Source organism: Macaca fascicularis, chromosome 20, assembly GCF_037993035.2.
Source record: "Macaca fascicularis isolate 582-1 chromosome 20, T2T-MFA8v1.1".
NCBI classification, from domain to species: Eukaryota; Metazoa; Chordata; class Mammalia; order Primates; family Cercopithecidae; genus Macaca; species Macaca fascicularis.
In genome coordinates, this window is record NC_088394.1 from 85081635 (window position 1) to 85109548 (window position 27914).

Here is a 27914-nt window from a genome sequence, read left to right on the forward strand (position 1 = left end):
GCTTATGGATCCCTGTGAAAGCCTGAGCATCGGGAGGAGCCTGGTGACGTCCGCTGTCTGGCGGTGCTGTCCCAGGTCCCCATCTCTGTGGCCAGCCCTGCCCACTCAGCCTCAGCCTTGCTGGGGCCTGGGCTGACCTCAGGAGCCCCTGCTGGCCCTGCCGCCCTTGAACCTTTGCCTCAGTCATCGGGGAGGCTGGGGTGGCCTCGGGGCCGATGCCAGGTGAGACCTCAGGTGAGCTGCACCCCCCTTCCCAGTGCTCGGAGCCAGGGGAAGGGAGGTGGGCGTGGACCATGCTCTGCAGCCCTCCCCTGGGGCATGCCTGGCCGCTGGCCTTCCTGATCCCTGCCCGGGTTGGGGCTCCAGCGTGGAAGTCAAGGCGTCCACGCTGGGTGACGGTGCTGGGCTGGCCTGGAGCGGGCAGGCCTGTCCAGCTTGGACACAGAAGCAGGGAAGGTCCCATCGTTCCCTCCCTGCTCTGCCCTGAAGACCCTCCGGCAATCGGAGGAGCCAGCTGCCCCTCCCCCACCCGCCTCCGCTGGCGTCCCTGGAGCCACACTGCCCCCTGCTGGGGCTGGCGGGTGTGACGGGCCACCGAGTCACCCGCCCACCCTGAGCCCGCCAGCCCTGAGTCCGGCCGAGCTGCACCTTGAGCCACTGTCTGGTCGGCTCCTCTGTCACTGCGGGGGATGGGACGCAAGATCAGTGTCAGGGTGGCAGGGCAGGACAGGACCCCACCTCCTCAGCTCAGGGACGGGCCTGAGGGATGCCTGGCCAGGCCTGCCACCCCCTGACCCCTTCGTGCCCAACTCCCTGTAGGGCCAGGACTGACCATCAGGCTCCAGGGACCTGCCGTCCCCAGGTCCTCAGGAGGGCCAGCACCACCCCGCCGACCAGCAGCCCCTCCTGTCCAGCATGTCCGTCTGTCTATCCGTGTGTGATTTTTTGGTTTTTTTTGTTTTTTCAGATGCAGTCTCGCTCTGTCACCCAGGCTGGAGTGCAGTGGCACTATCTTGCCTCACTGCAAGCTCCGCCTCCCGGGTTCACGCCATTCTCCTGCCTCACCCTCCTAAGTAGCTGGGACTACAGGCGCCGCCACCACGCCCGGCTAATTTTTTTTTTGTATTTTTAGTAGAGACAGGGTTTCACCATGTTAGCCAGGATGGTCTCGATCTCCTGACCTCATGATCCGCCTGTCTTGGCCTCCCAAAGTGCTGGGATTACAGGCGTGAGCCACCGCGCCCAGCCGGTTATCTGTGTGTTTTGAATGCCCAAGATGTTTTAAACACACTTGTCGAATATTCTTTTCATGTGTGTTGCAGGGGGGGTCAGGGGCTTCTGAACAAAAACAGCACGCCCATACCTGATGGGGGCTCCTCTGAGCCCACCTGGACTGACCGTCTGTGGCCGCCAGGGACAGGTGGTGGCCTGAACGTGCGGGCAGCGTCACCCGTGAGCCCAGACAGCCCTAGCACAGCGGAGTCCAGGATCGCCCCAGCTACAGACACTGCCTGGCTTCCTCCACTCCCCAAGATCCAGCCACGTCTCCCCTGTCCCAGGGGAAGCTTACAGGAAACTTATGGGCAGAAGCCCCTCTGTAGGGCCCACTACCCAGAGCCAGCCACAGGTACTCAGGCCAGGGCTCAGGGCCCGTGGGGGCTCAGGGGCCGTGGGGTTCAGGGCCCGTGGGGTTCAGGGGCCGTGGGGTTCAGGGCCCGTGGGGTTCAGGGGCCGTGGGGGCTCAGGGGCCGTGGGGGCTCAGGTTCCATGGGGGCTGGTGGCCCTAGCCCTTCCAGATCCACTCCCCACCCCTCACTCACTCTGTGGGGACCTTCATCTGCCTAGATGGGTTGGTCTGTGCTCTTGACAGTCCCAGGACTGGGTGTCGGCCTCACCCCAGCACCCTGGCAGCCTCCAGGCCAGAGTAGAATGTTGGAAGGGCATGGCCCATGGCCAATACCAGGCTCCCGGCCAGGCGCCACCTGTGTCTGCCTCCTCACCCCAGCCTCCTCCAGCCTCAGGCCCTGCCTGTCAGACGGGGGCACCTGTCCAGGGGGTCCTCAGGGAGCACTTGCTGCCTGCAGAGCGAGCCCCCAGAGCCCCTCCCCGTCACTCCAGAATGGACACAGCTGCCAGACCAAGACCAGGGCCTCCTCACACCCGGGTCCCCTCCCTTGGTGTCCGGTGCCACCCAGATTCCCTGGACGTCTCCCCTCTGCCCTCCACACCCCGCACCATGGGTAGGACCCACCTTCACACCAGCTAACCCCTGCCCTCCAGCCCCCACTGCCTCTCTGGTAACGGAGCTGCACCTGGCCTAAGCCTGGGGCCTCCATAGGGCCCCTGTCAGGCACACCTTGCTCAACCCCAGCGTCCTGCATCACGCCTGCCCCTTAGTGGCTGGGGTGTGCGTGTATATTTATATTTATACACTGTAATTACATAAATACAATTTAATAATCGAGGGCCAAGCACCGTTATTGCACTGTGCGATTACAGAATCACTCCAGAGCAGACACCAAGGCGTCTCAGCTGAAAACTGGCAGCTGCCTGCATCTGTCGTGAGAAAGTTGGAAATTCCTCAGCCCACTCTGGATCACTGCCTGTGGTGTCGGGAGGGGTGGCCCAGGGCTGGGGGGTGGGGGCACCTCTGGGACATCCAAGGCAGCAGGGCTCCTGGGGAGTCCGGGGCCCTGTTTGTTGTCCCCCAGTTCCTCATACTGGGGAAAGGAAATAGGGAACTGAGGCTGTGGACCAGGGAGCCCCCTCTACACCTCGGCTGGCCCTGCCCCCACCCCATGCCCATGAGGCATGTCCCCCGAGCTGGAGAGTTGAGGTGGGCAAGGCAGAGGGCAGGAGTGATGGGGGTGAGTCCTGAAGGCCCAGGACTGCAGACTCTGGAAAAAGGAGGGGAATGCCCAGAGTCGGGTCCCCGCTGGAGGCTTGGGGTGCAGAGGGAGGGTTGGGCATCTCCGGGTCCACTAGGAAAGAGGAGGGCTCTTCTAGGGCTGATGGTCCTGCAGCCGAAAATGGAGCCCTGCCCCTCACTGTACAGGACTTCCAGACTCAGGGTACCCAGCCCTTCCCTGCCACCTTCCTCTGACACAAGGGGAAACTGAGGCCCGGGGGGAGAACCTCCAGCCCAAGGCTTCGAGGTGGGACTGGACCCAGGCTCCTGTTTCCTGGCCTTCCTGCTGCCCTGGGAGCACGTGGAGCGGGGTCCCTCGCTGGGGCACCTGCCCCTGGAGGATGACCAGCCAACCAGGGAGCACACCCTCCCACAGTGGCCAAGCCTGCTGCCTCCCTGGCCCTGCCCTGCATTTGGGGCTCACCCAGGACTTGGCCCAGCTTAGCCTTTCGCTTAGAAACCCCCACATCCCATGGAAGAGGTGTTTGGCCTCCATTTCTTCCCGAGGTGGGTGGGAGGCAGGTGGTTGAAGCAGGGTGGGTGCAGGGTGGAAGAGAGCAGCTGGGGGTGGCAGACGGCAGCCTCCCCAGGCCTCTTTCTGGGGGGAGGGCGAACACTTCTACCTCACCCCTGCACTAGTCCCGTGAGGCTGAACACCAAAAGCATTCAGAGGGCTTCTCCACCCCTAGTTTGAAGTCCCTGACCACCGAGGTGGGACAGTGGTCCCTAACAGGCTACACCCTAGCCCCGGAGGCCTCCCAGTCTGGAGATGGACTCCCTGCCCTCTCTCATCTTGGAACAGTGAGCGCCAGGGACAGTCCTGGCCTGAGCGTCCTGGGCAGCCTGGCCTCCTTCCAAGCAGGCCAAGTGCACAGATGGTGCCTGCACCTGCACAGCCACCCACAGTCGAGAGGAGAGCAGAGGCACCGGGCCTGCTCCAACCACAGAGAGGAACGGGCTTCCCAGCCTGGCTCTGGGCTGGTCAGCAACCCCCACTCCTCACCCTGCCTACTCAAAAGAAAGGGTCCTTCTCCTTCCAGCCCCCTCCACCCTCCCTCCAGGACCTCCCTGACCATGCACGAGGCCTGTGCAGGTGTTGAGCCACACCCACGCCCTCCCAGGGGGCGGGGCCTCGAAGGGGAGAGCAGGTGCCACAGTCAACAGGAGGGCGGGCTTCTGGCCAGGTGGCAAGGAGGCGCCAGGAGGGGGCGGCGTTGATCTTGGGCGTTGAGGGATGAGAAGGAGTTCGGTAGGAAGGAAGGTGCTCCAGGCAGGGGGCCTCGGGGAACAAGGGGCTGCTGTAGGAGGCGCGTGGACGGGAGGAATTGGGGGTGTCCTACGAGCTGCGCTGGTATCAGAGGCGTGTGAACCAGAGCCGCTCCATATTGAATAGAAGCTGGGTAAAATGAGGCTGCGAAGAGGTGCGTGGAGGGTGGGCCTAGTGTTCACTGGAATGCGGGGAGGCGCAGGAGACGCAGCCAGAGCGGCGAGGGGCCCAAGGAAGTGCTCAGGAGGCGTCCCCCGCAGAGACTGCAGTGCAGACGCCCCGGAGCAGGGGCGAGCCGGGGCCCAAGGAGCAGGAAATGAAGAAGCAAGGAATCCCAGCTGGTGCCTGACCCGGCCCCACCCACCCTGCCTTCCCCACCCACCCTGCCTTCCCCACAGCCCGACGCAGCAAGCCGGGGCATCTCCGACCCAGCCCCGGCCCTGGTCCTGCCCGCCAGAGCCCGGCACGCGGGGTCACTCAGCCCTCGGCCCCGCCCCGGCTCCGCCCCGCACGCTCACAAGGTGTCACTCAGCCCTCGGCCCCGCCCCACACGCCCCATCCTCCTCTGGCTCCGCCCCACCAGCCGCGTGCGGTCACCGCCCCGCAGGCGCACCTGCGCTGTCACTCAGCCCTCGGCCCCGGCCCCGCCCCTTCTGCCCCACTCGCACACGCGCTGTCATTCAGCCTTCGGCCCCGCCCTGGCCCACCAGAGGCTCCGCCCCACCCGCCTGCCCACATGCTGTCACTCAGCCTTAGCCTTGCCCAGGCCGGCCCTCGGCCCGTCAGAGGCCTCCTTCGTGCTGTCACTCAGCCCTCGCCCCGCCCCTCCCCGCCCCGCTCACACGTGCTGTCTCTGGCCCTGGCCCACCCCGAGCACTTGCGCTGTCACTCAGCCGGGACTCGCTCCTTCGGGTCGCGGGTGCACTCCGGCCCCGCTCCCGCCTCGGCCCGGATGGACGCCGCTCTCCTCCTCGTCCTCGGGCTGCTGGCCCAGGTAAGGCATCCGCACCTGCGCGGGTCCCCGCTGCCTCCCCAGGCCCTGCGGGACAGTGTCTTCAACTGCAGCCGCACAGGTCTCCCCCAGAACCACTGGCCCTGGCCGCCTTTGGGGACCTGTGAGCTGAGTGGCCCCGGGTGGGTCCCTGGGCTGGGGGCGCACTCCCGGGGTTGTGGGGAGTGAGTGCAACCAAACCCTCCACCTGGTGGATTCACCCCCAGGACTGCAGAGTCCTGCTGGGGTCAGGCAGGGACCATCCAGCAGGCCGTGCCTTGTCTTTGGAGGGACCCCTGCCGGGGTGGGGGGATTGCCAGTCTTGAGTGGAGCAGAGAGAGGCGGGAGGAGCACAGGAGCGCCCCTGTCTGGGGGCCCTGGCGGCCAGGTTTCCATAGGGACTCCCTGCGGCGGGCACATGATCCCTGGCTAGTCTTGGGTGGTGTCCAAACCCCCCACCCCAAGTTCCCGTCTAGCAGGGGTGGCTGCAGGCCCTGCCCCCAGGAACTCACACTCAGGGCTATTTCTCGATTGGAAGGGCCCAGCCTGAGCCAGGTCCCCACACACAGGACCTTGCCGAGTGGTGTGTGGCAGCCCTGGGTTCCTGGGCTTCACCTGGGCCCCTGCAGCAGCTGCCTGGGGTGATCAGGCCTGGGGGCCCGGCCCCCAGAGGTTGCTGGACTCTGCCTCTAAAAATCTTCTCTGGACTACTGGCACTGTGTTCTCTCCAACATGGGAGAAAGCCAGCGTGGAAGGAAGCCCAGGCCTCGGCCCCCCACACCCGCCATGGGTCCTGCCTAGCTGGAGCCACGTCTCCTCACCCCCTAGGGGGGCCTGGACATGGAGGATGTGGCCTCAGTGGCTTCAGCCCCCAGGGACTGGGCTGGGGCACAGCTGGCTGTGGTTGGGACGTCACTGGGTATAAGAGGGCAGCCTCTTGCCAGTTTAAGAGAATGCACATAAAGGGCTTAGCGGCACTCACAGCACACGTTGCTCTTGTGGTCCCAGGGTGGTGAGGGAGTGCTGGACACAGTGAGTGAGGGAAGCCACTCGTTTCCCAGCCCCCACTGAAGGGGCTTCCTGAGTCCCCTCATTCCCACAGGCCTCCTGGCTCCAGCTGGCTCCAATTTCAGCCCCTGGCAGCTGACCAGGCGCCTGGCCAGCCAGACCCTCCAGCAGCTGTCCCTGAGGGGCACCACGGCTCCTGCCACCCCCCCACTCCCCCAACTGGAGACAGTGGCGGGGGGAGAGAGTGGTTCAGCATGCGTGCTCACCGCCAGGCTCACCACCCCTCAGCCCTCTGCCGGGGAGCACAGCCTGGGGGGCTCCATGCCTCCAGGGCCCTTCTCCACCTGCCCTGGGGACAGCGTTTCTTCCCTGGCACCCCAACCCGGGGCATGGTGGTGGGGAGGCTGGCGCCTGTGAAAACATTCCTTGAGACCTCTTCCTTTGGATTTGGGAGTGTTTGCCTTTCAACAGGCCCTGGGGGGCTCTGTGGCAGGTGGGGAGGCAGGCAGGACCTCTCCCTCCCCAGAAGCCTCCCCTCTCACTATCCCTTCTTCTCTCCCCCAGGGCTGGGGGACGATAGCCCCCTCCGCCGACAGCTGGAGGCTGGAGGAGTTGGTGGAGGTGGGGGCCAGCTGGCAAGGGGTCTATAGCCAAAGCTCAAATTCACTCCACTATGAGGCAAAATATGTCCGTGTCAGGACCCTGCCTGCGCCTCCCCCACCAGCTCAGCTTTCAGGACTGTGTGCTCTCCTGGGCAGCCTAGGGGTCCCAGGCCGCCTCCTGGTGAGCCCCCAGGCAGGCAGCGTGGTCCCATCAGGGCCTTCTCCAAGTGAGGAGTTGCTCCCCTGCTCGGGCCACCTCTGATTTTTGAGCTCACTCAGCCCTACCTGGAGGGAGGTAGGGGGCAGACTGTGTCCAGACCTGGCCCGTCAAGCCTGCTGCACCCACACCATCCCTAGTTGCTGGTTCTACACCTGGGACCTCACGCCAGCTGGGAGGCAGCTGAGGTCTGGGGCAGCACTGCGGACTCACAGAGAGCCCCAGCCTGCTGGGAAGGGCCCCACTTCTGCATCTGGGTTTTGGGAGCCCCTTGGTCTCTGGGAGAGAGTCAGCAGCACCCTGCGGGCCAGGCGGAGGCTGTTAGCTCAGGTGACTGTGACCAAGGCCAAGAAGGGGAGTGGCTCCCAGGCCACTGTTCTTCCCACAGCGGCAGGACAGCCCCAGACACTGTGCTTTGGAGGGGACAGCTGCCTCCACGCCTCTTCTTCCACATCCCTTCTCTGAAGCCTGCAGCAGCTAGAGAGGGTGGGGCCCAGAGAAGATGCTCCAGCTGCTCTGGGCCAGGCCGACAGCTGGGGCCATTCCTGGCATGCCTGGCCATCCAGGAACGGGGTGGCCCCAGATTCCAGCCTGGGGGAGGGGTTGAAGCCTGAGAAACTTGAGGGGCCTTCACACTCCCTTCCCAGGCAAACCCACCCACGTGCCCACCAAGGGTGTTCCTAGAATCTCACAGCGCCCTTCCTTGGAAAATCGGGTGAGCAGGAGTGTGAGGTCGGCCCCAGAACTTCTCCCCAGTCCCACCTCGCAGTGGTGTCCGTAAACCCCGTTCCCACCCGGCAGTGGTGTCCGTAAACCCCGTTCCCACCCGGCAGTGGTGTCCGTAAACCCCGTTCCCACCCGGCAGTGGTGTCCGTAAACCCCGTTCCCGCCCGGCAGTGGTGTCCGTAAACCCCGTTCCCGCCCGGCAGTGGTGTTTGTAAACCCCGTTCCCGCCCGGCAGTGGTGTCCGTAAACCCCGTTCCCACCTCACAGTGGTGTCCGTAAACCCCGTTCCCACCTCGCAGTGGTGTCCGTAAACCCCGTTCCCGCCCGGCAGTGGTGTCCGTAAACCCCGTTCCCGCCCGGCAGTGGTGTTTGTAAACCCCGTTCCCGCCCGGCAGTGGTGTTTGTAAACCCCGTTCCCGCCTCGCAGTGGTGTTTGTAAACCCCGTTCCCACCTCGCAGTGGTGTTTGTAAACCCCGTTCCCGCCCGGCAGTGGTGTCCGTAAACCCCGTTCCCGCCTCGCAGTGGTGTCCGTAAACCCCGTTCCCGCCCGGCAGTGGTGTCCGTAAACCCCGTTCCCGCCCGGCAGTGGTGTCCGTAAACCCCGTTCCCGCCCGGCAGTGGTGTCCGTAAACCCCGTTCCCGCCTCGCAGTGGTGTTTGTAAACCCCGTTCCCGCCTCGCAGTGGTGTTTGTAAACCCCGTTCCCGCCTCGCAGTGGTGTTTGTAAACCCCGTTCCCGCCTCGCAGTGGTGTTTGTAAACCCCGTTCCCGCCCAGCAGTGGTGTCCGTAAACCCCGTTCCCACCTCGCAGTGGTGTTTGTAAACCCCGTTCCCACCTCGCAGTGGTGTTTGTAAACCCCGTTCCCACCTCGCAGTGGTGTTTGTAAACCCCGTTCCCGCCCGGCAGTGGTGTTTGTAAACCCCGTTCCCACCTCACAGTGGTGTCCGTAAACCCCGTTCCCACCTCGCAGTGGTGTCCGTAAACCCCGTTCCCACCTCGCAGTGGTGTTTGTAAACCCCGTTCCCGCCCGGCAGTGGTGTTTGTAAACCCCGTTCCCACCTCGCAGTGGTGTTTGTAAACCCCGTTCCCACCTCGCAGTGGTGTTTGTAACTCTAGCGAGCGCTCAGTGCATGCGGAGGCCTTTCTCACGCAGCAGCCCCTTGGGGTTGAGTGTCGGGCGAGCAGCAGACCCCGAGAGAGGCGTGAAGTCCCAGGCGCTCGGCTCCAGCGCGGTGGCCCCAGACGTCTCAAGGGCTTCAAGATGTTTCCCTCCAGGTTCTTGGCTAAGGGCCCAGTCAAGGATGAGCTTGGGGGTGTCACTGGGGAACCACTGTGGGGAAGCAAGTCACTAATGTCCATTGGTCTTGCTTGGCTTGGGTGGGAGACAGAGAGAAGTGGACAGGTGTCCACAATTCCACCTCCCAGGGTGCTCGCGTCCCCTAGCCCAGGTGCAGGGTTGTGGGCTGGCCGTGTTGATGTGGCTTTGTCCTGGGCACCGGATGTCCCGATCTCCCCAAGACAGCTCCCAGGCCCTCCCTCCCCTGGCCACGTCTTCTGGGACAGGGGTGGGGTGGGAAGACAAAGAGCCAGCTTTGAGAACTGGAGAGCCGGAAGTGGGCCGCGGCCTGCCTGCCCACCCACACCCACACCGGCTGTGATCTGGGCAAGTGGGCCCTGCCAAGGCACTGCGGCCGCTGTGACCTGGTGAACTCAGGCTGTGGACAGGCCTGGGCCCAGGAGTCCCGGCCTCTGCCTTGACCGCACCCGGCCCAGTGTGACTGGAAGGTCTCCAATGGAGGCAGCTGGAGGGTGGGGGAACAGGGCCCGCCCAGGTTTGGTGGCAGCTGGGCAGGGAGCAGATGGAAACTTCTGCCCTGGTGGGGGTGGCCCCTTCCCCTCAGCCATGTGGGGTTCTTATAGCCTGGGGTCTCCCTGCCTCATGCCCAGGCCTAGCCCAAGGCAGGCGTGGCTCTGTGGCTGGGTTTCCTTCAGAGCATGTGGTTCAGAGCCTGGCTTGGGTCTCAGACCCCATGTGGCTCCTGGCTCTGTGTGGCTTCGGGCAAACGCCTCAGGCTCTGCCCAGAGCTGGGAGATGAGGGGACCACCACAGGCTCCCGGGGGTTGGGAGGACCAAGGGAAAGGGGGAAAGGCAAGGCCCAGCGCAAAGCTGCACAGCCAGGGCCGGAAACAGACCCTGTGCCCACCGAGGCTGATGAAGGCCCCATGCTGGGCAGGCAGGTTTCCACTTGGCAGGACCTGCCCTGCCCTGGAAGTGGCTTGTGCTCTGTGGGCGCTGGCAGGCTCTGAGGCCAGGGCCGCCATCTGTCAGCTGGCAGAGAGCTTCCCCGGCAGGGTCCCCCGCCTGGGAGCCTGAGGAGCCCCCACCCGTCCTCTCCCTGCTTCCTGCCCAAGTGTGTGCTACTCTCTGGACTCCCAGGAGACCATGGAGGGGCCCAGGTCCTGCTGGCCGAGGGCCAGGAACCCCGTGGACGTTGGCCTTGGTTTGGACGCTGCTGCCACTGCCTGTGGGGACCTCTGTGTACTGGGCCAGCCTTGGGGACAGGACACAGTCAGAGTGAGAGGCCCCAATGCCTCATCTCAGGGTGGGCAGATGGGCAGCCTGGGCCTTGCTCGTCCACACGGGGTAAGCTGCCAGTGGTGGAGGACAGAGGCCAAGCCTAATGGAGGTTCAGCCTAACAGGCTTCTTGGCCATGCCAACATCTCCTTCCCGGCCCCTGCCCACTCAGACGTACCAGCCCCTAGCCGCTGCCTCCTCTCAAGGCCACCTGCCCCCACGTCCCAGCCCCTGCCTAGACTGAAGTCTCGGCAAAGCCAGCAGGAGCGGGCAGCACTGGAGGGTGAGGCATCGGCGCGGGGCTGAGGAGAGCGGGCAGCCTCAGAGCCAGCAGTGGCATGGTGGCCAGAGTAGCCGTGGAGGTCTGTGGTTCTGCGGGGGAGGGGTGGCCTGGCTTGCCCAGCTCTGACACCCCCAGTTCTCAGTGCTCCATTTCCAGGGGGGAGCTGGGTGAGGCCTCCCGTGCAGGGTCCCACTTACCAGAGCTGACTCAGCGCTCCCTCCACTTGCACAATGTGGGGAGCTGTTCTAGGTGTTGGCGTGGCGTGACCAGCACACCCCTGTGGTAGGCACAGGACCTGGTGCCAGCTGGGGAGTCCCATGAGCCTCCCTAGACCCCAGCCCACCTGCTGTCCAGAGGAAGGAGCTCAGGAGCAGGCCGTGAAGATGGTGGTGTTGAGATGGGGGCCCTGTCTGAAAGGGGAGCTGAGGAGTTTGTGTGTGGTGGGTGGTGTTTGGGGCCTGCTCTGCCCCCAGACTCCCCATCGCCTGCCCAGGACCCCCCGCACCTCCCAGCCATCCCCCTGCCCCCATGGCAACCCAGCAGCCTGAGGGCTTGTCCTGGATAGGGGTGCCCCAGAGAGCACAGCATGGGGCAGGGGGTCTCTGTCCCCCTCCCCAGCCGGGTGGTGCAGGAGGCTGCCCTGTCTCTGCATTAGGGTCTGTGCCTTGGGGAGCTGCTGCCACCCCCACCACAACCCTGGCCACAGGGTCCTGGAAGCTTCCCACCCTGCCCACCCCAACTCAGCACCTTCCTCTGTAGCCTCCATTTCTGGGACGATGCAGATGCCACGCCCTCGTTACACGCGGTGAGCGGGGGTCTCAGGTCTCTCACCCACACAGCCCTGCAGTGGGGGGCTGGGAAGGTCGGGAGACCCTCGCCAAGGCTGATTGAGGCTGTGAGCACTGGGCGTGTGGGGCTGGGTGCTGGCCACACATGGGCCTTAGCCGCAGCGAGACAAAAGGGGACGCAGCTCCTCGCTTTTGCACATTTCAAGGGCTCAGCAGTCCCCTGTGGCCTGTGGGTCTTGGATGATGCAGATCTAGAACATTCTGGCAGCTAGGAGAGCACTGTTGGGTGGGAGGGGGCCTCCGGGGAGGAGGGTCACCCAAGAGAAGGGCCGGGAGCCTGGAGACCCCCAGGACTGGGGGGTGCACAGACAGCTCCTAGCCAGGCCCAGGGCACAGGGGATGGGGAGGGGGCAGCCCTGTTTCCTCCTCCCTCACGTCCCTCTCCCCTGCCTCTCCCCCAGCCCCGGCCCCTCCTGCCCTCACCGAGTCCAGGCGGACTCTGTGCCCCCACGAGCTGCACCAGGCATCAGCCTGACCCGGGAGCTCAGGGGTGACCCCCATGTCTGTGCCGAGCCAAGTGGGGTCAGCCCAGAGCCACGTCCTGTCAGTTGTGGCAGCTTCTGCCAGGCTGTGCTTTAGGGTTGGGGTCTTTCAGGAAGAAGCCATGCAGCCCATCCAGCAACACTAACTCCCCAGGCTCAGGGGGTCCCAAGCACAGGTGTCCTGGGGGTCCCAGCACAGGCAGAACCCACCGTCTCTAAGCTTCCCTTTGACCAAGGTGGGGCCAGGCACCCTGGGAGGCCAGGGCTCAGGCCCAAGGCCCAAGGCCCAGGCTAGGAGCTGGGTATGGTGACCGCATTTTTAAAACAGGAAAATTCAGGATGTGCTTTTGGGGTCACTACGAGTGCCCCTCCCCACCCGGCTCTTTGACTTGGGTCCCTTCTTAGGCCTCAGTTTCCCCATCTGAGGGGTGGGTGTGGGGCCATCTGTGGTCACAAAAGTTGCTGACCGTCAGGACCTCGGGAGAATTTGGGGGCAGCTGCCTCCACTTTGGGGTCTTGACTGGCCCAAGGGTCGTCCCAGCCCTGGAGTAGGGTGGGGTGCACGGCGTCTCCCTCTGCAGCCCCACGCTCTGCCCAGGCCTCATCCCCGAGCACTGGGGCTTCCTGTGTGCATTACAAACAGTGCACCCCAGCCCCTGATGTGGGAGAGGAGGAGATGGGCACACCAGGGTCCCAGCAGCTGAAGTATTGGGGTGAAGAGGTGAAGACTGCACCGAGGTACCCCATTCTGGGAGAAAGCAGCAAGGCTGGGGGTGGGGCTGCCCCCTGTCCCCAGCCATGTCCCTCTTAGCTGTGCAGCCACAACAAGCCCCACCGAGGCAGCCCTGGCCCCGGCCCAGCCGGTCTCAGGAACCCACACCACCAGCGTTGACTGCCCAGCCCTGACCTGGTGGGTCCTGACAGACCAGCGCGGTCCAGATGGGGGCCACTGTACAAACTGGGGATACATTTCTAGCTGCTCTGGATGGACTGGAGCTGAACTCTCGCATCCTGGGAGTCCGTTCCTACAAAGTGCCTGAAGAGGTGGAGGGCGATGGGCACTTTCCCGCAGGCACCTCCCCTGCCACTCCCCGGGACCCTCCACAGCCAGCCCACCGTGCCCACGGGCACCGCCACTGGTTTCTTAGGGTCATTCGGAGTCAGGACCCCCACGCTCTCCCCAGCCCTGGCTGGCCCAGGGGCTTGCTGTGTGCACGGCTACCCTGGCACCTGGGGTGAGGCTGTGCTCCCGCTGGGTGAATCTCAGGTGTCCCTCTCAGCCAGACGCCTGGAACCCTAGCACTGCCTCCCAGCGGCCACATGCACTCGCCAGGGGCTGCAGAGAGCCTGGCTGCTGCGTGGGCCCCGTGGGAAACTCGGGGGCAGCTGGATCGGGGCTTTGAGGGCCAGTACTTGGGGTGTGGCCACCAAGGCCCCAGCTCAGCCTGATGGGGGTGGGGCCCACGTGCCTTTGCCGTCGTGTGACGCAGCCCTGTGTGTGGAAGCCGCAGTGCGCCAATGTGCACTGACTCGCCGGCCGAGGGAAGCTGTGCCCTGTGGCCTCCTCACCAGCCACAGCTCCCAGCTGCACACTGCTGCCCAGGGCTCCGGGAGACAGTGCTGTGGGACGCATCTGTCTTTGTTGCAGAGCCTCTGCCTGTCTTTGGGGGTTCCTGGACAGAGGAGGCCCACCACCCTGTACCCCTGGCGCCGGGCGCCTGCCCCGAGCCGCGTGCGGAGGGCCTGGGTCATCCCACCAATCAGTGTATCCGAGAACCACAAGCGTCTCCCCTACCCCCTGGTTCAGGTGAGTGGGTGGAGGGGGCGGGAGGGGAGGAAGGGGTGGGCTGGTCCCCAGTGGGCCTCCCTCATTCCCTAAAGGTCTCCTGGGAGCCAGCGGGGCCCCATTTCAGGGCAGAGCTGGGGCAGGACTCACCCACCTTGCCAGGGCTCTGGGCTTCCAACCTGGGTCTACAGCAGGGCTCAAACCTTTCCCTTTGCCCCAGGTCTCAGGGGAGTCCAGAGCTGCTCCCACCCCACGTGCACCTCTGGTGGACACATTCCACGTTAGGCTGCACGCTCGGGCGTGATTTTTGTCTGCGTGTTTGCCGACACTGAGCAGATGGAGGTGAAGGTGAACTGCCTTGCGGGGTGTCAGCTTCACACACCCAAAATCGCCCCAGAGACCAGGGCCCTGAGGACACCAGGGGCTGAGCCTGAAATGAGGCTGCAGGACGGGGCACCCTTGGGGCCACAAGCTGAGCTGTCCCCAGCCCAGCACAGCTCCTCACTGGGTACCAGGCTCCGTCCTCCAGTCCTAGGAGGGTTCGACCTGCCCTGCTGTCAGCCAGGGAGGGGCCTGAGGGGCTGCAGAGAGGGCAGAGGCCCCCGCCCGCAGCAGCTCTCCCCAGCCCCATTTCCTGCCCCACAGATCAAGTCAGACAAGCAGCAACTGGGCAGCGTCATCTACAGCATCCAGGGGCCCGGCGTGGATGAGGAGCCCCGGGGCGTCTTCTCTATCGACAAGTTCACGGGGAAGGTGTTCCTCAACGCCATGCTGGACCGTGAGAAGACCGACCGCTTCAGGGTACGGATCTGTGCGGTCCGGCCTGTGCCCGTCAAGCAGGCCTGGTGGGAATCCAGTACTCCTCCTCCCCATCAGACTTCTCCTCCAGCTCGGTGGGCTTCAGGCCAGATCCAGGCACCCTTAAGTGAGGGGCCAGGTACAGGGGTCTGGGACCAAGGCCCTGCAGCCTGAGGAGGCAGCTGTTTAGGGTGATGTTCCCGTTTAACTGGAGGGCAGACAGAGGTCCCGTGGAGGAGCGGCGTGGTTCTGCCCGGGAGGAGCGCGCTGCAGCCGCTGTAGCTTTGTGGCTCCACCACAGCCAGCTCCGCACTGGTCCTGGGAGCTCAGGAACGTCGTGAAGAATCTCTAAATAGTGTTTTTTGGGGTTTTTTTGTGAGTTGGAGCTTCACTCTGTTGCCCAGGCTGGAGTGCAGTGGCACAATCTCAACAGACTGCAATCTCTACCTCCCGGGTTTAAGCGATTGTCCTGCCTCAGCCTCCTGAGTATCTGGGATTACAGGCGCCCACCACCATGCCTAGTTAATTTTTGTATTTTTAGTAGAGACGGGGTTTCACCATGTTGGCCTCCCAAAGTGCTGGGATTACAGGCATGAGTCACCGTGCCCGGCCTCCCAGAGTGCTGGGATCACAGGCGGGAGCCACCACGCCTGGCCCCAAAATAATGTTGATCCCAGTGGCCGCCACTGTTCTCGGGAGTGGGATTAGTCAGGGAAGAAACCACTGATGCCCCTGGGATTATGAGGTCTGAGAGAAGGGGCAGTGAGTGCTGGGCGCAGTGGTTCATACGTGGAATCCCAGCACTTCGGGAGGCCGAGGCAGGAGGATTGCTTGAAGCCAATAGTTTGAGACCAGGCTGGGCATCAAAGTGAGGCCTTATCTCTACAAAAATTTTAAAAAACGGTAAAATTGCCAGCAGTGTTGCTGCATGCCTGTGGTCCCAGCTACTTGGAAGGCTGAGGTGCCAGGATCCCCCCGGAGATTGATGCTGCGTAAGTTGTGATTGCGCCGCTGTGCTCAGCCTAGGTGACAGAGGAAGACCCTCTCTCAAAAAACAAAAGAGGAAGAAGAAGAAGAAGAGGCCGGGCACGGTGGCTCACGCCTGTAATCCCAGCACTTTGGGAGGCTGAGGCGGGTGGATCATGAGGTCAGGAGATCAAGACCCTCCTGGCTAACACGGTGAAACCCCATCTGTACTAAAAATACAAAAAATTAGCCGGGCGTGGTGGCGGCGCCTGTAGTCCCAGCTACTCGGGAGGCTGAGGCAGGAGAATGGCGTGAGCCCGGTTGGCAGAGTTTGCAGTGAGCCGAGATCGCGCCACTGCACTCCAGCCTGGGTGACAGAGCGAGACTCCGTTTCAAAAAAAAAAGAAAGAAAAAGAAAAGAGGATCGGGCGCGGTGGCTCATGCCCATAATCCCAGCAGTTTGGGAGGCTGAGGCAGGCAGATCTCAAGGTCAATAGATCAAGACCATCTTGGCTAACATGGTGAAACCCTGTCTCTACTAAAAAGTACAAAAGTTAGCTGGGCATTCTGGCACGCACCTGTAGTCCCAGCTACTCAGGAGGCTGAGACAGGAGAGTCACTTGAACGCAGGAGGCAGAGGTTGAAGTTAGCAGAGATTTTGCCACTGCACTCCAGCCTGGTGGCAGAGAGAGACTCTGTCTCAAAAAAAAAAAAAAAAGAAGAAGAAGAAGACAGGGCAGTGGGAGCAAGAGGAGGGAGCCCTGGAGCCCAGAACCCCATCTATACTCCCTGCAGGCACCTGCCCAGCCCCAGCCTGCCCTCCCCCAGCCTGCCCTCCCCCAGCCTGCCCTCCCCCAGCCTGCCCAGCCCCAGCCTGCCCACCCCCAGCCTGCCCTCCCCCAGCCTGCCCAGCCCCAGCCTGCCCAGCCCCAGCCTGCCCAGCCCCAGCCTGCCCTCCCCCAGCCTGCCCACCCCCAGCCTGCCCACCCCCAGCCTGCCCTCCCCCAGCCTGCCCAGCCCCAGCCTGCCCTCCCCCAGCCTGCCCTCCCCCAGCCTGCCCTCCCCCAGCCTGCCCTCTCCCAGCCTGCCCACACCCAGCCTGCCCTCCCCCAGCCTGCCCTCCCCCAGCCTGCCCTCTCCCAGCCTGCCCACACCCAGCCTGCCCTCCCCCAGCCTGCCCTCCCCCAGTCTGCCCACCCCCAGTCTGCCCTCTCCAAAATGTCATTTTGGGCTGGGCGCAGTGTCTCATGCTTGTAATCCTGGCATTTTGGGAGGCTGAGGCGGGGGGATCACCTGAGGTCCGGAGTTCAAGACCAGCCTGGCCAACATGGCAAAACTCTGTCTTTACTAAAAATACAAAAAATTAGTCAGGTGTGGCACGCACCTGTAATCCCAACTACTGGGGAGGCTGAGGCAGGAGAATCACTTGAACCCAGGAAGTGGAGGTTGCAGTGAGCCGAGATCACACCACTGCACTCCAGCCTGGGCAACAGAGCGAGACGCCATCTCAAAAAGAAAAAAAAAAAGTCCAGGCATGGTGGTGGCTCACACCTGTAATCCCAGCACTCTGGGAGGCTGAGGCGGGCAGATCACGAGATCAGGAGATCGAGACCATCCTGGCTAACACGGTGAAACCCCGTCTCTACTAAAAAATACAAAAAATTAACCGGGCGTGGTGGCAGCGCCTGTAGTCCCAGCTACTCGGGAGGCTGAGGCAGGAGAATGACATGAACCCAGGAGGTGGAGCTTGCAGTGAGCCGAGATTGCGCCACCGCACTCCAGCCTGGGTGACAGAGCGAGACTCTGTCTTAAAAAAAAAAAAAAGAAAAAGTAATTTCGTACCTGATGTGGGGAAAGGATGCTTCCTGCCTTTGCCTTTGCAGGAAGCAAAATTTCCTTTTATTTGCCCCGAATCTTCCTTTAGACTTCGAGAACCAGTCCTTTGATCCCTTACATCAAATGTTATTAGAGAGTATTTTTCACTTGGAAACTGTAATTGTGCCCATTCTCCAAAAGGATGGGAGGCCTTTAAAATGTCATGTGCACAGGGGAATTAAACTTTAGGAGGAGGCTGGGCGTGGTGGCTCACGCCTGTAATCCCAGCACTTTGGGAGACCGAGGTGTATCACCTGAGGTCAGGAGTTCGAGACCAGCCTGGCTAACATGATGAAACCTCATTTCTACTAAAAATACAAACAATTAGCTGGGCATAGTGGAGTGTGCCTGTAATCCCAGCTACTCGGGAGGCTGAGGCAGGAGAATCGCTTGAACCCGGCAGGCGGAGGTTGCAGTGAGCTGAGATCACGCCATTGCACTCCAGCCTGGGCAATAAGAGCGAAACTCCATCTAAAAATAAAACAACAACAACAACAACAACAACAACAACAACAAAAAACTTCAGGAGGAACCAAGACCATAGAGAGAAAGGGAGAGAGATTAGGAACCCTGCCGGGCGCGGTGGCTCAAGCCTGTAATCCCAGCACTTTGGGAGGCTGAGACAGGCGGATCACAAGGTCAGGAGATCGAGACCATCCTGGCTAACACGGTGAAACCCTGTCTCTACTAAAAAATACAAAAAACTAGCCGGGCGAGGTGGCAGGCGCCTGTAGTCCCAGCTACTTGGGAGGCTGAGGTAGGAGAATGGCGTAAACCCAGGAGGCGGAGCTTGCAGTGAGCTGAGATCCAGCCACTGCACTCCAGCCTGGGCGACAGAGCAAGACTCCATCTCAAAAAAAAAAAAAAAAAAAAAAAGGAACCCTTTGAGAGCCTTACTTTAGTCACACATGAAGCATCTGTGAGCTTCCTGGCAGCCAAGGCAAGCAGGGAAAATGGCACCTGCTCTGTCTGCTAAGGGAAGGTGGCTCCCGTTCAGGGACATTGTCAGCCACTGTGACAGATACCCCACCCTGTGCTGTTTCTCTCCTGTTTAAGCTGGTGTTTCCAGCTGGAGACAAAGTCTGAACATGCTGTCTCTTTCACATGGCCCTAATGGGAGCCACAGAAATTTGGGGCCCACAGAGCCAGCCCTTGCTCTGTGTTTGAACAGCTAAGAGCGTTTGCCCTGGACCTGGGAGGATCCACCCTGGAGGACCCCACGGACCTGGAGATTGTAGTTGTGGATCAGAACGACAACCGGCCAGCGTTCCTGCAGGAGGCGTTCACCGGCCACGTGCTGGAGGGCGCAGCCCCAGGTGAGACAGGACGGCGGCCCCGGGCCAGGAGGGGCTGCAGGGAAGGGCTCTGCGAAGCCAGAAATCCAGGATGTCCCTCGAGCAAGAATTTCAGAGGCCCCTCGGAGAGTCTAAAAATAAGTAAGCAGGTCTCTGAGGAAGGTCCGTTTCCACAGGTCGACTCAAGCCACTTCCCATTTCAATATAAATTTCAGACCCAAAAATCTGCGCCTGGGAGTGGAGGGTTTTCAGGGGTCCTGTTCTCCCCAAAAGCAAATGACTTCTCCCTCCTGCTGAGGGGGCATCTGGAGCCAAGCACACCCCATGCTCACCCTGCACTCAGGCAGGGTCCGAAGCACCCACAGGCATCCCTTGGTTGTGATTCACCCCAAACCCGGGTTGGCCTGCAAGCCCCAGTCACGGGCTCGTTCCCACCTCCCTGGGGGCCCGTGGTAAAGACCTGGCGGAAGGACACAGGCCCCCTCGTGTCTGGGGCTACCAGGGACTGTGGCCAGGCCTGGCCCAGGCTCCGGCTTGGAGGCTCATAGCCTGCCTCAGTTTCCTTCCTGTGTCTGTGGCACGGCCTCCGCGCCTCGTTCTGTCCCAGGTGACAGACAGCACGTCCTGGTTCCAGCTGTCCCGGGGGGGGGTCACAGCCGGCCAGGAGCTGCTCCCCAGTGTGGTCCGAAGTCTGTGCTTCCCACCCACCTCGGTGGCTCAGTCCCCCTGAGCTGCCAGAGGAGTCAGATCTAAATCTCAGGAGAGGGAAATGGGGGGGAGGTGAAGCATAGCCCTACCACATGTGGCCTCCTCTAGCAGCACCTTCCCGGGTGCTGCTTCCCACAGCAGGTGGGGCTGGGGCTCTGGCCTACACAGACGCGGCGTGCGTCCTCCGCTCAACTGCCGTGTGTCCTCTTGTTTTATCCTGCCCGTGCATCCTCTGTTCAGCCTGCCCATGAGTCCTCTGTCACCCTGGATGCCAGCAGCTCCTGGAGGCCCCCTGCTAGCTAGCCCAGTCTGACCCAGTGCCCTCAGCCCCTGCACCGGCCAGGCACAGGAGCCAGCACCTGTCCCAGGAGCATCCTATGTTCCTGTGCTGCGACCCCATAAACAGTACAAGCCGGGCAAAAGGCTTCCACCACATCGGTGGCCTGGACACGGCGTGGTGAACTTCAGGGGCAGCGGGAAGCATCTGGACTTGGGGGTTGCCGCGTGTAGGCCGCCTTGGTGATGCGAACAGCAGCATGGACTGACTGCCCCATCTGGGGTCAAGCCGTGCTGGAACCAGGGAGCCTGTGCACACGAGGTGCCCCCGTGCCCCTCACGATGCCCCCAGCCCATCGGCCCTGTGGACGTTGACCCTCATGCCTCCCTGTGCTTCCCAGGCACCTATGTGACCAGGGCAGAGGCCACAGATGCCGACGACCCCGAGACAGACAACGCAGCACTGCGGTTCTCCATCCTACAGCAGGGCGGCCCCGAGCTCTTCAGCATCGACGAGCTCACAGGCGAGATCCGCACCGTGCAAGTGGGGCTGGACCGTGAGGTGAGGTGGCACCCCGGCAGCTCCACCCCGCACAGCCAGAGCAGCCCATCTCCTGTGGGTCCCTCTGCCCCCAGCCTGCCCACCCCAGACACTCCTGTCCCTACCGTCACTGCAGAGCTGGCAGTGGCCCTGGCTCCCGAGGAGATGGCGTGGGGTGAACCCACTGATGCACAGACAGGAGCCGCACTGGCCCAGGTGGGAGGGATCTGGTCGACGTAGAGCGTGAGGGGCCCGGCACAGGGCAGGGCTCCCCAAGCAGCCCCTTCCCTCTCAGCCTCATGGCAACGGCTCCCCACTAGTAAGTAACTAGCTCCTTCTGTCAGGGCCCCCGCTGCCCCTTGCTTTCGGACTTCTGTGCTCCCCAAAGACCCCCCTTGAGTCAGCCCCGCTGGGAAGCCCTCCTGGTTACACTGTATTATGTGGTCTTTGTCCATTTCTGTCCCTGCCACTAACCACGGCTCCCCAGGGCAGGGTCCCAAGCTCACTGGTATGCTAGGCACTGAACACACAGTAGGTGCTCTGTAAACGCTTACCCAGCGCACAGTAGGTGCTCTGTAAACGCTTACCCAGCGCACAGTAGGTGCTCTGTAAATGCTTATCCAGCGCCATAGGCTGGGGCAGCACCACAGCTGCATGCACTTAGGATCAGGGCAGGATTCTCAGGGCCATTTGGGGTCTTCAACACCCACTGGGCGCTCCCGTAGGAACTGAGCTGGCCAGGTGGCCTGGCTCCCGCCCCTGACCAGTCCCCATGTGGCCCACCTGGGCCCTCATCTTCTGACCCTGTACCCCACATCCCCAGGTGGTCGCGGTGTACAATCTGACCCTGCAGGTGGCAGACATGTCCGGAGATGGCCTCACAGCCACTGCCTCAGCCATCATCACCCTTGATGACATCAATGACAATGCCCCCGAGTTCACCAGGGATGAGGTGCTGCTGCTGTCCCTCCCTCAAAAGTAGCCCCTGCTTAGAGCTGCCTTCCCTTCTTGGGCTCCTGCAGAAGGCAGGGGGCTTCATGATGGGCCCGGGGGTGGTGCGTGGCAGCATGTGAATGGAGTCAGAGCTGGGAGAGAGGCCCTTGGGGAGAAGCAGCCCGTAGGGCCCTCTGGGACCATCTAGCATCGGGGAGCAAGTCTCCCTCCGGCCCTTGCTGTATGGGAAGGGAGCATGAAGCTGAGCCCACAGAGGAGGACCATGGAGGCCCCTGGGGGGCAGTGACTCACACAGACAGACCTGAGCACACCCAGTGGGTGGGGAGCAGCTTTGGCAGGAGCAAGGGAGGGCGTTCCTGCTGGGAGGCAGCAGGGAGGGTGGGAGGGGTGGGTGAGCTGAGGGCCCTGAGGGCCCCACCCATGCTTTCCCCCCAGCCCTGCTGGTAACTGGGGCTGGGATCCCCCCCACCACCAGTTCTTCTTGGAGGCCACAGAGGCCATCAGCAGAGTGGACGTGGGACGCCTGGAGGTGGAGGACAGGGACCTGCCAGGCTCCGCCAACTGGGTGGCCAGGTTTACCATCCTGGAAGGCGACCCCGACGGGCAGTTCACCATCCGCACGGACCCCAAGACCAATGAGGGTGTTCTGTCCATTGTGAAGGTGAGCGGCCCCCAGCTGGCACACACAGATGCTCCCACTGGGGTCCGAGCCCCTTCCCGGCAGGGTCACATTCCCTGGGCAGCTGGGGCCTTGTGTTCGTCCTTGGGTGAGAGAGAGTGGGGGAGGGCAGCCGGGTGCGGTGGCTTAGGCCTGTAATCCCAGCACTTTGGGAGGCCAAGGCGGGTGGATCACGAGGTCAGGAGATCAAGACCATCCTGGCTAACATGGTGAAACCCCGTCTGTACTAAAAATACAAAAATTAGCCGGGCGTGGTGGCGGGCACCTGTAGTTCCAGCTACTCAGGAGGCTGAGGCAGGAGAATGGTGTGAACCCAGGAGGTGGAGCTTGCAGAGAGCTGAGATAGCACCATTGCACTCCAGCCTGGGTGACAGAGCGGGACTCTGTCTCAAAAAAAAAAAAAAAAAAAAAAAAGAGTGTGGAAGGGCATGGGGCCCCCCAGCCTGAGGACTGGGTCCCATGCCATGCTACCCATGGGGCTTGAGGGCCAGAGGCAGGGGACGCCCTACATCGGTCTGTTCTGTCCGGCCTTCCTCCCTTTCCTATGAAATCCATGTACAAAAACATAGCTGCACACCTGTGTCAGTCTTGGTTCTACCAGAGAAACAGAGGCCATAGGAGACACATGCACAGATATGTATGCACGTGTAGATGTGGATGTATTTAGATACTGACACAGCAAGAGATGGACTGCAAGAAACGGGCTCATGAGATGCTGAGGTCTGGCTGGGCAGGTCTAAGGTGCAGACCACAGGCCGGAGCTGACGCAGCAGTTTCCAGGCAGAGAAAATGCAGTTTTGCTCTCAAAGCCTTCACCTGAGTGGATAAAGCCAAACCATGTCACCCAGGATGATCTCCTTTATTTATGTAGTTTTTTTTTTTTTTTTTTTGAAACGGAGTCTCACTCTGTCGCCCAGGCTGGAGTGCAGTGGCCGGATCTCGGCTCGCTGCAAGCTCCGCCTCCCAGGTTCACGCCATTCTCCTGCCTCAGCCTCCCGAGTAGCTGGGACTACAGGCGCCCGCCACCTCGCCCGGCTAGTTTTTTGTATTTTTAGTAGAGACAGGGTTTCACCGTGGTCTCGATCTCCTGACCTTGTGATCCGCCCGCCTCGGCCTCCCAAAGTGCTGGGATTACAGGTGTGAGCCACCGCGCCCAGCCTAATCTCCTTTATTTAAAATCAAGTGACTGCAGGGGCTGGCGACATCCCCCCCACGACCCTCGCTGAAACCCCTGCAGAGCGTGTGCTTGGACCTTGGGCTTCTCCCCAACCACCACCACACACAACCAGCATTTTAATAATATTATTTGTGCTTTCTCGTCCTGCATAATTTGTTTTTTCAAGGTTAAAAAGGGGCAGAAGGAAAGTACAGGCGCTCTGGACAGACCCAAGGAGTGGCTCCCCCATGGCACCCACCCTCGGGTGCCCACACTTGCATTGGGTGAGTGACGGGCTGTGCTTCCTTCCCTCAGGCCTTGGACTATGAGAGCTGTGAACACTACGAGCTCAAAGTGTTGGTGCAGAATGAGGCCCCGCTGCAGGCAGCTGCCCCCAGGGCCGAGCGGAGCCAGGCCAAGGTCCGCGTGCATGTGCAGGACACCAACGAGCCCCCCGTGTTCCAGGAGAACCCACTTCGGACCAGTCTAGCAGAGGGGGCACCCCCAGGCACTCTGGTGGCCATCTTCTCTGCCTGGGACCCTGACACAGAGCAGCTGCAGAGGCTCAGGTGGGGATCCTGAGGCACCGGTGGAGGCAGAGGAGGCTAACGGCCCCATTCCTGCTTCGGGTGCCCCTGACCCCTGGGCTCTGAGGGTCAGAGGGTGTAGCGGCCATTTGCTGGTGTGGGTTCCTGAAGGTCTGGAGGGTCTCGAGTCCCAAGCATCCCCCTGTGTGCATGTTGGGGTAACCTCACCCCCTAGGGCAGGCCCGGCTCCAGCCTGTGCATGCCACAGTCTGTCCCTGCCAGCCGTGTCCATCCCCGGAGGCCCCTGCTCCCAAGAGACTGGCCGTTCACATCTCATTTCACCCCAAGCCTGGCCCTGTGAATCCCTGTCTGTGTCCGTGGTGCCCAGGAAGGGCGAGCACCGACTGGGGCTTAACTAGGTTGCCACACTCTGTCTCAGGGCCCTGGACAGCTTGCCTGCCCTCCCTGAGCCTCAGTTTCCTCACCTCACAGGTGCCAGTGACTGCAGCTCCCATCATATGCACATGGGTTGTGTGTACATGTGTGTGTGCATACGTGTGTGCACATGTGTGGTACATACGTGTGGTGTATAGGTGTGGGGGGAGGGTTGTGCAAGGTGTGAGAGTGTCTATGGGTATATATGTGCATGTGTGTGCTGTGCATACGCATGTATGTGTATGTGGTATATACATGTGTGTGCATGTGTGTGCATGGAAGGGTGTGTGTGTACACGTGTAGTGTGTGCATATGCGCATGCATGTGGTAGGTGTGTGTGTGCCTGTGTGTGTGTGCAGTGCATGTCATGCACCCATACCTGACCACACCTGTGGGGCCCTGGGATAAACTCAGATCCCACTCTTCCCCTCCCCTGTGTCAGCTACTCCAAGGACTACGACCCGGAAGACTGGTTGCAAGTGGATGCAGCCACTGGCCGGATCCAGACCCAGCGGGTGCTAAGCCCGGCGTCCCCCTTCCTCAAGGGCGGCTGGTACAGAGCCATTGTCCTGGCCCAGGATGACGGTGAGCGGTGCGGCTGGCTTGGGGCTCCCTGACCCGGCCTTGTCCCGGCTGAGCACCCCTGCCGGTGTCCAAGGGCTCTGCCCATTGCTGCCCTGGGGTTCAGAGCTGCGCACCCCTCTGAGCCGACTGGTGGGGCGGGCTGGGGTGTTGGGGTGGGGTCACCGAGCCACAGCCCTCTCGCCTGCAGCCCCCCAGCCCCGCACCGCCACCGGCACCCTGTCCATTGAGATCCTGGAGGTGAACGACCACGCACCCGTACTGGCCCTGCCGCCACCAGGCAGCCTGTGCAGCGAACCGCACCAGGGTCCCGGCCTCCTCCTGGGCGCCACGGATGAGGACCTGCCCCCCCACGGGGCCCCCTTCCACTTCCAGCTGAGCCCCAGGCTCCCAGAGCTCGGCCGGAACTGGAGCCTCAGCCAGGTCAACGGTGCGCTCTCCCCCACCGCCGCGCTCCCCCCACCGTCGCGCTCCCCGGATCCCACACTCCGGCCTGGTACCAGGGGCAGGAGGCCGAGGGGCGTGCAACCCCGTGGTCCTGCAATAGGGTCCCCCCCCCCGCCACCCGCTGCATCCTCGTGCGGGGCGGGGTTACTTATCGCGCCCAGAGGACAGAGGAGGGTGGGGGGAACCCAGGCCCAGGATCTCGGGATTCCCCACCCTGTCTCGGCGCGAGGAGGACAGGCGAGGTAGGGGCGGCCTCGGGGGGCCCTCGCTCACCACGGGCGCCCTCCGCAGTGAGCCATGCGCGCCTGCGGCCGCGAAACCAGGTCCCCGAAGGCCTGCACCGCCTCAGCCTGCTGCTCCGGGACTCGGGGCAGCCGCCCCAGCAGCGCGAGCAGCCGCTGAACGTGACCGTGTGCCGCTGCGGCCAGGACGGCGTCTGCCTGCCGGGGGCCTCCGCGCTGCTGGCGGGTGGCACAGGCCTCAGCCTGGGCGCACTGGTCATCGTGCTGGCCAGCGCCCTCCTGCTGCTGGGTGAGTGAGCGCCCACCTCCACCTGGACCCTCAGACCCTCGGACCCTCCTCCCCAGGCCGCCCGCTGCTAACCAGCCACGCCCCTTCCTCCCCAGTTCGGGCTCCTTCTCCCTAACCCCGCCCTCCTCACTACAAGACACGCCCCTTCCTCCCCGGCCCCGCCTCCTCCCCGACCCCACCCTCATTACCAGCCACGCCCCTTCCACTCAACCCCGCCCAGTCTTTGCCAGCCACGCCCCCTCCTCCTCAACCCGGCTCCTCCATGCCAGACACGCCCTTTCCCAAGCTCCGCCCCCTCAACACCTTCCCTGGTCACCAGCCGTGCCCCCTTTTGCCCCGCCCCGCCCCCTCTTCCCACCTCCCTCGCAGCCCGGCCCCTGAAGTCGCGTCCTGTTCCTGGCCCCAGCCTGCGTCCCCTCATTCCCCAGTGCTAGTCCTGCTCGTGGCACTCCGGGCACGGTTCCGGCAGCAGTCGCGGGGCAAGGGGCTGCTGCACGGCCCCCAGGACGACCTTCGAGACAATGTCCTCAACTACGATGAGCAGGGAGGCGGGGAGGAGGACCAGGTGAGGGGGCAGGCGTGGGTGGGGAGGGGTCCCCAAGGAAACCAGGTCGCGGGCCTTCATACAACAAGCTGGCCAGGAGCCTCTACCTGAGACCTCCACCAGGGCCACCCGAGGGATGCCTGGCTCTGTTCCACGTCCTCGCCCACAGGACGCCTACGACATCAGCCAGCTGCGTCACCCGACAGCGCTGAGCCTGCCTCTGGGGCCGCCGCCACTTCGCAGAGATGCCCCACAGAGCCGCCTGCACCCCCAGCCACCCCGAGCGCTGCCCACCAGCCCCCTGGACATCGCCGACTTCATCAGTGATGTAGGTGCTCCTGGGGACACCCCAGTCACACTGGCACGCACAGGTGCACACACATATGCACATTTACACACCTGCACATGCACACACTTATGCGACACCCAAGGACACCGCAGGGCAAGATGATGTGCGGGCGGGAGTGTGGAAGCCCCACTACCACCATCCGAACTGGGCCTCAGCTTCCACCCACCATGCAGGTCTTTGCATGGATGGAGTGGCGGTGGCCACAGACCCATCCACTGCCCTGTGTCCACCGTGGAGCGGGTGGGGGAGCCCCGGGAGCACCCCTTGGGCTTTAGTGGCTCTCAGCGGAATCAAGGCCTCCCTAGGAGCCCCTCTGGACGCAGTGTTAATGATTCCCTGAGGTCCACAGGGTGAACATGAACATGGGAAATCTGGGGTGGGGGGTGTGCACAGGGAACCCTCCTCTGCACCTGTAGCACCTGACTCGGAGAAAGCCCTCAGCGAAGGTGTACACCCCCAGTTAGGAGTGTGCGTGTCCCCATGAGCTGAGAGGACAGACGTGCAGACAGAGCCTCCAAAAGGCAGGCGGGCCGTCCTGCGGATGGAGGTGTCCGGGAGGTTCAGGTTCTGCCTTGAGTGGACAGGGGCCGCTGGGATGAGGAGACCAGGGTGATGGGGAGCAACCCCTTCCCACCTTGCTGGGGCAGGGCAGAGCCCTGGGGGACGGGCTGGCTGCTGGCCTAATCCTGAGGAAGGGGCAGTCCACGGCCCCCTCTTCACGATCCTGCGGCTGTGCCCTCAGGACGCTTTGCCCTCAGGTCTGCTGTGCCCCTCAGACCTCGCCCCGGACATAGGCAGCTTCCCCTTCCTGAGCCTCTGCCTTGAGCTGACTTTGCCCTGGGCTGTGGCCATGGCGGTGGGGCACCTGCTGGCCCCTCCGTGCATCCTGACCTCTCCGGGCCTCTTTGCAGGGTTTGGAGGCTGCAGATAGTGACCCCAGTGTGCCGCCTTACGACACAGCCCTCATCTATGACTACGAGGGTGATGGCTCAGTGGCGGGGACCCTGAGCTCCATCTTGTCCAGCCAGGGCGATGAGGACCAAGACTACGACTACCTCAGGGACTGGGGGCCCCGCTTCGCCCGGCTGGCAGACATGTACGGGCACCCATGAGGGTCGGAGCGAGGGGCCAGATGGGACCACTGGGCCAGGGAGGGTCTTTCTCCCAGGGCACCTCTACCCAGACACAGAGGCCGGACAGCCCGACCCTGGGGCGCAACTGGACATGCCACTCCCCAGCCGCGTGGCAGCATTGGCCCCTGCAGAGGCAGCCTGAGGTCACCGGGCCTGACCCCCACGGGCCTGGGGCAGCCTCCTTCCTGCAGGCGAAGGCCCAAGTCTGGGGGCAGAACCTGAGTGTGGATGGGGCAGCCAGGAAGAGGACCCTTCCTACCGGGGTGGGAAGAGTTTCTCTCCTTCGGCCCCATGGGGGTCACCCCCCTAGTCCCACCTTTGCCTCCTACCAGTGGATCTCATCTTTGTACGAAAGACAGAAACCTCCTGGGTAAATCTGAATGAAAACCATGCTAGTCTCTCTCATGTGGGGCGGGCGCCCAG

General features: G+C 62.8%; 1 protein-coding gene and 1 pseudogene across 3 annotated transcripts; both read left to right on the plus strand.

The window, feature by feature from the left end:
• Window positions 1–215: 215 nt before the first annotated feature.
• LOC102124584 (uncharacterized) lies at window positions 216–2364 on the plus strand (annotated as a pseudogene).
• A 2686-nt stretch (window positions 2365–5050) lies between these two features.
• Window positions 5051–27881, plus strand: CDH15 (cadherin 15). 3 transcript variants are annotated; one of them, XR_012429388.1, is made up of 14 exons: window positions 5051–5169; window positions 13558–13716; window positions 14341–14496; window positions 18506–18650; window positions 20015–20175; window positions 20978–21106; window positions 21584–21769; window positions 23259–23512; window positions 24348–24490; window positions 24678–24917; window positions 25226–25465; window positions 25835–26030; window positions 26179–26337; window positions 27270–27881. XR_012429388.1 is itself a non-coding variant. In XM_005592803.4 (14 exons), the coding sequence occupies exons 1-14, from the start codon at window positions 5128–5130 to the stop codon at window positions 27468–27470; spliced, it is 2352 nt and encodes a 783-aa protein (XP_005592860.4). In that variant the 5' UTR covers window positions 5051–5127; the 3' UTR covers window positions 27471–27881. The 3 variants fall into 3 exon arrangements, 1 of the variants encoding a protein (XP_005592860.4); XR_012429387.1 differs by having other exon boundaries at window positions 25872–26030; XM_005592803.4 differs by having other exon boundaries at window positions 25894–26030.
• The last annotated feature ends 33 nt before the right edge of the window (window positions 27882–27914 follow it).